The 9,720-nt window shown below is 37.7% G+C and overlaps 1 protein-coding gene across 1 annotated transcript in view; it reads left to right on the forward strand.

The window, feature by feature from the left end:
• kcnj5 (potassium inwardly rectifying channel subfamily J member 5) overlaps window positions 1-7,613 on the forward strand; it is a 48,159-nt gene extending 40,546 nt beyond the window's left edge. The window contains exon 4 of the mRNA XM_088427120.1: window positions 2,503-7,613. Within this exon, the coding sequence (XP_088283246.1) occupies window positions 2,503-2,876 (374 nt within the window). The 3' untranslated portion in view covers window positions 2,877-7,613. The remainder of the gene's footprint in view (window positions 1-2,502) is intronic.
• The last annotated feature ends 2,107 nt before the right edge of the window (window positions 7,614-9,720 follow it).

Genomic DNA, 9,720 nt, shown 5'->3' on the forward strand with positions numbered 1-9,720 from the left:
TCTAATCCACCAAAGTTGTCTATACACCACCTTCATCGCAAAATAGACCACCTTTTAAGTAGTCTAAAATCACATCTACTGTACTTTAGGTGATGCACTTAGCAGTCGTGCGGGGCGGGTCAAGCTGTGTCCATCGGAACCTCCAGTAATGTATAGTCTATCTCCCAAATTCACAAACATGCTAAAATAGACCTGGCGCTGGCACTAAAATTAAGATGCTTCCGGTGTAATACCAAGTGCAATCTACTGTATTTCTCCATGTACTTTGTACAAGTCTAACCCATGCATAAGTCGACCCCCCCCCCCTATTTTTTTACTTAAATTTGCGTGAATTTCACAAAAACGCGAGTATGTCTACCCCTGAATTTCGTGCTTAAACATATCATGGCTGTCCAATTAAAACACATGGTGAGACCAAAGTAGGGTACTACTGTTGCAACAATTAAACGATTTGAAATTTCAATGTTTTATTTTTTTGACACAGCTGAATATAAATTTGTCAAAAATGCCCTAAAACTCATCATTATTATCTGACACGCTGAATAGCTCCTCCCATTTAAATCTTGTCCTCTGCTTCCTGCTCGTTATTTGCACAAATATACAGTACTTGTTACTCTTTCATTCGTGGGTAGTCATCTTCGGGCATAATAATACTCACATTCACATTCAAATAAATGTTATTCAAAGACATCTGTTGGGAAAAAAAATGTTCTGTTTTGAGTTATGCTGATATAGGCCAACCCCCACCTCCATATGGTGGTCGAAAATGAGGAAAACAACTCGACTAGAAAGCGCAAGCACACCCCAGTCCATACAGTGTAAAATGCATAAAGACATTTGTGCTGGAGCCCTGCTGTAAACCGGTATTTGACACTGAATGTACAGGTGCCAATCTACCCAAAGCAACCCCTTTAGACTTCAGTATGACCTAAGAAACATTATAAATACATGTTAGGAAAGGCAAGAAACATTTTAATTGAAAAGACAAACTGACTTTCATCAATCTGTTACAAAAAAGGGCAAATATTCACCAAGTTAAAAATAAAAACAAGGCCATTAATATCCAGAGCTAATTTTAAAAAATGAAAGATCTAAGAGAAGCTCATGTGCAGCAACATAAGACACTGCATCTGTCTGAATCAACTGTAGTTCTATTTTTAATCTGATTGACTGCATTCTGTGGATCACAGCCAGCAACAGAGTGTGCAAATTGTGTTAAATGATTTTGGTGAAACACCTTTCACTGTTTGAGAGATAGGAGATGCAGTCTGTAAAATTGAAGCTAAAAAAAAGCCGCCTTGAAACCTTGAGTTAGCTATTTACTAATTTGATAATATTGATTTGATGGTCTTATTTTGCATAGAGCAGTGGTTCTCAACTTTCATTCAATGTTGAACCCCCCCTGTGAAATATCCTCCCACCAAGTGCCCTCGTAACCGGTGCAAACCATTATTAGGCAAAAAAAAAAATGACTTATAACAATGGGTTGTGCCATCTATTTATGATTTGGAACTGCATTTGCAGTGGTATCTCTAAGTGTATTTTATTCAGCAAATCCAGTGTATAGATTAAAACATAACATTTGTTGTATTTCTGGCAATTTGCCAAAACAATAGTGTCACTAATGACAATCCATATTAACTTGAAATTAAGTAAGGGCATACAGAGCTACTAAATTAAAAAAAAAACTGTACTGTTTCTGTCACAACATAAAAAAGACACATAAAAAAATAAAAAAACAATAGATTTGCTCATACCTTAAAAAAAAAAAGGAGTTCGCTCGACAGGGCACGATGTTTAACTTTTGTCGCATGTCGCGTCAGCCAATCACCTTCGGGAACGTTCAACAGCTCACGCAGGGGGTAAGAATGAATCATGGCGGCTGCTTTGTGGTCACCCGGAGTTACCCAACGCGGCCAGCTGAGCTTTCAATACAAAAATGGAGCCATTGACGCCATGGAGCCATGAACGCGGCATTACAATTCCAACCCCAGAAGGGATTAATTCTGGATAGTAGGGGTCCACTATATTCCCATTTGGAAAGTGACGGCATAAATCATGATTTAATGGCATTCTGAGGGAGCTACAGTAGGTTTGAAATTTCCTCAAAGAGCATTGACTGGTGTTCCGTTGGTGCAGAAGATATAATGCCAGTAAGTGTTATGCACAATAATCTTAATAATATATATAATAATAACTGCTTCAATATTTTGACTACCTCTACATCAGCATACCTTGCCTACAGAAGGATTTAAATTCAAAATACTGTATATAATACTTGCAGCAACTAAAGAGCTATAGCTCTTAGTTTGACTGATGCAGTACAGGATTTTGGTTGTCTGTATGCAATTAGGGTATCAGCATGAAATATTTACTGATTATCTCCTCTTTTCTTTTCATCTTTGTCTGTGTGTTTTTGTTTACCTGTCTGCCTGTCCTGCTGTCCTCTGCTCTCCTTTTAACATGCGGATGGATGTATATGATGGCCTGGACCTGGATTAGGAATGACCTGTCAGGCAAGGAGTTCCTATCTGGACACGGAGGTGCTTTGGGGTTACCGCTTTACGCCGGTTCTCTCTCTGGAAAAGGGCTTCTATGAGGTCGATTACAACAACTTCCACGATGTCTATGAGACCAACACCCCCGCATGTAGCGCCAAGGAAATGGCAACAAAGCTTCGGGATGGGTCGCTACTGCCTCAACTGTCGCTGCTGAGCCCAGAAACAAAAACACATACTTTTGGCCTGTCTGACTTGGACCCACTTTGTCAGGATGAGGACAAGGAAGAGAGGGAATCAAGAGGTGACAAAGGAGAGACTAATGGCTCAGCAGCTGCTTTGGAGGAGACACCCTTTGCTGATGGACTGCCTGGTTGATTAGCCATCAGACAAAAATATACCTGAGGAAACTTGGACACAATTATATTTAATTCATTAATGGCCAGCCTGTTGATTAGCAAGGCTTGGAAAAACTAAACCGTGTTTTTCAGCCACTGAACCATTCAATATTCCTCTAAAGCACTAGAGTGTTGCTCTATGGCATAGATTGCTTTTTAGACTCATAATGTAAGAACTGACACGTTGGTATGTTCACTTAAGGGTTGTGAGTACAAACTGTCTATAATCCTATAACTTTGGCCAGAAACCATGATTGCATCTTACAGCAGGGTACACACACTGTGTTGTTGCGATAGTGTGCGATAACATAAGGACAACACATACTTAATCTTTCCTCAGACAATCACAGTCCCGTGCCCCAAACCGGTAGTCTCAAGCAAGCAAACATGACTTTTTTGTAAACAATTTAGCAGTTGCACACATGACTTTCCATAGAGCGCTGACTGAACGGTGAAAGGCACAAATCTATATACAGTATGGTATCCAGGCAGCCAGAAAATGTGGGAACCAGCTTTCAGCAATTAGAGTTCCTTTAAGAAATTCTCACAGCAGGTTGTCTTTTGTCGATACTTTACTTGTGCGATTTGAATAGCTCAAAGACTTGTTCCTCCAATTGTGATGTCCCCTCACTGTGAGCTTTGAGTGTGTTGCCATTGCCGTTAATTTACAGTATTTTCTCATGCTTGACAGTACAAATGTATGATATTTATCGTAAATATTGAATTTATGCGATTGTTGCCCCTAATTGAGAAAGGTAATGTCATTTTTACACTCCTCTAACAACATGGTTAAGTGGTCAGGGTAATCATCAGAAGCCAGATCAGGGGTCCCCAACATTTTTATAACCAACGGACCGGTCAACATTAATTATGAATTCACCATTATTGGGGTTTGTCACTTGTCTCTTTACTGGGCCTTTACCTTTCCCAAAGACGTCTGTTTATTACTTATTTAACTTATATGTGAGTGAATTTTCAGCACTCAAGTGACAGAAACGAATTTAAGAGAATCCAGCCAGTTTTCAAAGTAAAAGTTTATACACAGTATATATATATATATATATATATATATATATATATATATATATATATATATATATATATATATATACCATAAAGTTCTGTTCTGTCCTCAGTGTGAGCCAGAAAACAAATTGACAGATAGCGAATAGTCTTCAAGAGAAATGAAGATGCTGGAGAAAATTTGAGCTGTTTACTGTTGTCTTCAATGTCTGAAGGTTATATTTTGTAAAACAAACAGTACAATTATAACAGTGTTATTCACGATACAAATAAATAAACTAAACGTTTATACAACATGAAATGTACTAACAAACATGTATGTCGCATAAATGAAAATCAAAACTCAACTGACAAGCCATGCATTTGTGGCACAAACAGCAAAGCGAAGTTACGAGATCTCTGGGAGCTGTCAAGAGGCTGTAAACACCGAAACGAGTGTGTTGTTCGGTTGACGTCATCATAGTTCAGTCAGTCAGAATAGAAAAAAATCGTGCTCGGGGACAGGATCATCTTTATTGTGTGTGCCCTGCTTAAGTAGTAGGATAAGGTTTATATGAGAAACCTGAGCAGAAACCAGTAGCTGAGACAGTTTGCACTGTGCTGCTTATAGATGCAGCTATGCTTTATTTTTAAAGTGTATTGATTCAAACGCTACTTTATGATATTGGAAGGAAATGCTTTTTTCCATCTCTATCCTGCCTTACTAGGATTGCATACGATTTGTAAGGCTCAAAGTTTACTTGTAGGAAAATTTAGAAAGTCATCCAAATGCAATCTGTACTCAACCAATCTGCAGTTTTCTTTCCTGAAATCCGTCTTCTGTATTTTCATAATCATGTGACTGTCGCTTGCACACAGGCAACCTTGCCCCAAAAGACCCCAGTTTGTACCAGATTCTATGCTCATTTGCAGGGTAAATAATTGCATCTGAGACTGGTGAACAAAGACAGTATTGACTGATTAATTGACTGTAAGTCCCGACGCCACCATGGCTCCTCTTTCACTCGTGAAGTGTCATTTAAATAAGAGTTGTGCTAAATACCGTACATATGGACAGCAGTTAAAATGGATTTGCCAATTGACAAAAGACATGGCAATAGGTTACAAAAGCCAAGCCAAATGATATAAATGCCACAACTACTGACTTTTAAGGGTACAATACCATAAACTGAGACCCATGAAACCAAGTCAACACCAAGGCTGAGGTTTGTTAAAGAGAGGGCATATAATAAATGTTTGTAGAAGTCCAAATAATGTGAGCAAAATTGTCATCAATCGCAGACTTTACTCTAAAAAGCAAATCATTCCATGCAAAGTTGAAGCACTGCTGTCCCTGTTTCAGTCTTGACTTGTCTCGACAGCATATCTAGAGACCAGTATTTTAGTCTTACTGTTCTGTAACCTGACTGAGCTAAAATATCTTATTTGGGCTAAAGACATGTCCTGATACCAAGATGGTCTCTTTAGCACTACAACACTATCTTGAAATTAACTTGTAAATAGTCTTTGCTAAAGTCTTTGTTCACTCCTAGTTTTATGTATTGTTTTTCAATTCATCCTTATCTCTTAATTGCGTTCATATAAAAACATATCATTAAAGTTTGTATCATTTATTGGACTTATACAAAATGCAAAACTTTTAAACCCTTTTGTATTTGACAACACTTTACAGAGGGGTGAGGCATGGACCAAAGATGAAGCCATAAAGTTTCTGTGATTGAGGTAATAGTGAAAATACAGTTACGGTATCACTAGAAATGTTCATCGACATAAATGCAACACAAATCACAGACAAACACACACGCACGTACACGCACACACATTTTTTGTCATCCTCCAAGAACCATAAAGCATTTTGCTAACAAGTGGTAGATACCCCGCCCCCTCGCCAAATCCTTGCTTAACCATTGTGTGCTATTATTGTGTGACATCCAAGTCACATTTAGCCATTACAGCATTGTTAAACAAAAACCCTAATGGTGGCCTTGACTTTAGCGCAGTAACACAGGCCATGTTATTCTTATGAAAAGTAACTTTGTTATCAAAGAATACAAAAAAGCTTAGCTATATCATAACAGGCAAACAAAACATAATGAACTTCTCTTTTAGTATTATATTCAGTGGAGATTATGTTAGATTTGACAAGTGATAAACAGTCTCTCACTTATATAATGCTTTTTTACTTTATTACTCAAAGCGCTTTATACCCACTACTCATTTACCTACTGATGATGCAGCATTAGAAGCAAGTGGTGGTTTAGTAGTTTGATTAAGTCCAAGACTTGGTCACAATGGCCGGAGATTGAACCCACAATCTATGGGTTGGGAGATGACCACACCACCACTGAGCCATGCCACCACTTAACAAGTGGTTATCAAACTCCCCAACAGGTCACAATTGTTGGCTAATGCATGGTTCTCAACTTTATAGCAGTTTATTATGATGAGAAAAGATTATCTGTCGAATTTTCATCATCTGGAATATTTGCTTTCTTTATTATAACTCCCACTGATCCTCACTCCATTACTTGTGTGTTTTTGTCCTTCTCCATTGTCAGCCTGTACTTGTTTCCTCAACTGCTCTTTGTATTCTGTTCAATAGCAGTTTTGGAAGCAGACACGTGCATTCGGATTGGCAATGACAGACAGTAGTTCATTAATAACTTGCTTGAGTTGACCCGTATGCCCTCTTCTTCTAAATCAGTGGTTTTAACCTGGGTTCAATCAAACCCCAGGAGTCGGTCTCAGGGGTAAGATAGAGCCACAGCTGTGGAGATTAAGACACACCCAACTTATTGTGTCAATTTGTGACGACAAGCCCCACTTGTCCATCACTGACTGCAGATAATCACGTTATATTGCTTGGCCAGTCAATGCTGCAGGGAACTTAGTACGCTCAGTAGTCAAAATGTGACAGACTTTTACATACATTGTGTGTTTTCTTTCTTAATATTCTAATCCATACCAAGTACAGTAGGTCAGTAAAACCCACCCAGAAAATTTTCATCCAGTTTGTCGAGTAAAACCCACCCAGAAAACTTTCATCCAGTTTGTTACATCATAACTTTGAGAGTGATCTTTTTCCAGGATGCTGGGCATAAAATCATAGAAAGGGAAAATACTTAAAACAACCTGGATGTGGAAATTTGCTAGGTGAAGCCACACATACAGTATATGAACTGGTTTCTCAGAGGCAACAGCGGTACGTAGTCACACTAATTTGCAGCAATATAATTTGCTGTGAATTCACACACTGCATTGGTTTTGTTTCTTAAACAAGGTGATATTCAAACACAGTTAATTTTGTACAGCAAATAAATATTTATTTATCTTACATTTGAAAAAAATACATTGCATTTTTCACTAAAGAAGGGTTTGGTGAATGTGCATATGAAACTGGTGAGGTTCAGTATCTTCAACAAGGTTAAGAATCACTGTTATAACATTTAACAGATACAGGGTATTTTCTAAGCATGCACACGATAGAATGTATGTAACATAAAGGCATTGACAAATCTATAGATCCTAGTAGTAAAATTCTAATTTTTTATGATGCTTCAATATATTTATTTTCACCGCATCTGACTATGTACCCCATTTGGTAAGAAAATGGATTTGTTGTAAGAGAGCCATCATCTTTCATTGCTGGAATGTCATCTGTTTTATTTGTTCTCATGGGAATAAACACAATACACTCAAAAGAACAGAACATGTTCTTGTGAATGTGTTCATGCCTGGAAGAGCAGGTCAGCATCATATGCGTGATTTATTTGCTGTGCAGATGCTGATGCTAAACAAGGAACAGAAATAACCTCAGTTTAGGAGAGTGTGAAATGGCATTTTGCTGTAACAAATTGACCAAACTTCTGTTTCAATGGGTAGGCACATGAAAACTGGATTAGCTGTGCATGACATGATGGTAAACAAGTGTAAATATTAGCACAGCACATATTGTGTATTGAAGCCATGACTGCTTTTAGGTATTGAGATATGCATACCAGCAGCTGTAGCGTGCTACACAGTGCTCTACATTTTTATCCCTTCTTTTTCATTGAACATCAAAAACTGATGACTCAGAATGCACAACTGTCAAGTCCTGTTTCCAAAGTGCTAAGCTTGGTAGTGCGAAATATCGCTTAACCGAAGCTACATTTTATTTAGTCGTGTGACCTCTAGTGAACATGTCAAAATATCACGATACGGGTCACGAGCGTGGTGGAGCCTATCCCAGCTGTCTTTTGTGTGTGACAGCAAATACTAAAACAATTTTGGGATAAGAATTAATGCTGCCAAACAACTATCCCCTAGTGACAGGAAATAGATTTAACAAGCACATTACAGTTGTAAGAGCAGGAATGTGATGGTACATTCAAGAAGAAAATTGTGGGGGATGTGTGGTTCGAATACACAGAATCTCAGCATCCTGCTGTCAAGGCTATTCCTGTGGGAGCCATTAAAATTTGGCTTGATGTCATGTCGGAGGATAGGGGCATATTTCCAAAACAACTTGAGTTTTGTATTAAAATTTAAATGATGCACTCTTACAGAACTTGAAATGATTTGTACAATCACTTATTCATTTATCTAATCAGATCAAACAAATTTGGATTTATGTACAAGCACATGCGCAAGTCATTAGTGACAATTAATTAAGGTTTAATATGCTGCTCATTTAGCAACAGGAAGGAAGATTTGAATTAGCGATGACCATATGGAAAAAAAGTTTTGTGTTTGAGACCCTTAACTCTGGTGCCCTTGTAGTAATTGGCATATCCCATGTCATCCATACAATTTTTCTAACAGTATGAGACAGCAAGCGCTTTAAAACTGAAAATGGCTGTTCTCTGCTTGTGATCATAACCGCCTTGGCTAACTATTGCATCAAATCTAACCATGCATTGTGGCCAAATATTAATAATTTATAAGTTTGCCAATGCGCTGTTTGATCTCAATCAGCTGTCAAGTGGATGCAAAGAAAGTCATACAGTATCTATTGCTTTTGAATTTGGAAAAAAACAAAACACTCTTCAAAAATGCATATCATTAACCTGACAGAAAGAAAATTTTCCAAGCATGTAAAAGCAGGACAGCTCTGGCAACACAGCAAACTAGGTATTACTCTTCCCATGGCTCATTAATGCACTTTCTCTGCTTCGCCTTTAAATAATGCATAATCAGTAGTTGCAGTCAGAAAGGAAGGGGCCACATACTGTAAGAAAGTGAGTAGTTGCAACAGGAAGCATTTTGGAAGTTTTTTTTTGTTGCTTGCTTTAGGTGTGCATCCTCATGTGCACATAATGTCATTTGCTTGCAAGTCTTTTATGGGTTTCCTGGAGAGGATAATATCTTCACTGTCAGTAAAAAAATGGTAATTTTCTGGAATTCGGGGCTGTGAATGTAAACCTAAGGTAATGAGTCTTCAAAAGCAGTTAGCCAGCCAACCAATCAGGGTTATTCGATGAGGAGCAATGTTAAAAAAAGAACAAGTCAACTCAGAACAATGTTGTTACATTTTGTATCGATACAAATGTGGTTGGCAAAACAGATGTTGACTTTGATGACTATTTCTGTCCCTTTCAGAGTTCCTCTCCCAAATTTCAGCAGCTGAGAAACACACGTGAAAACAAAATCTCCAAACTGAGAGATTTGCCACACAGCTGCTGATGTCCAATTGAACTTCTTCCCTTAGATTAGACTCTCAACTAAGCAATTTAAAATAGTATGTATATATATATATATATATATATATATATATATATATATATATATATATATATATATATAAATATATATATATAATA

This window comes from Hippichthys cyanospilos, chromosome 11, assembly GCF_059441005.1.
Source record: "Hippichthys cyanospilos isolate Australia breed blue-spotted pipefish chromosome 11, RoL_Hcya_1.0, whole genome shotgun sequence".
NCBI classification, from domain to species: domain Eukaryota; kingdom Metazoa; phylum Chordata; class Actinopteri; order Syngnathiformes; family Syngnathidae; genus Hippichthys; species Hippichthys cyanospilos.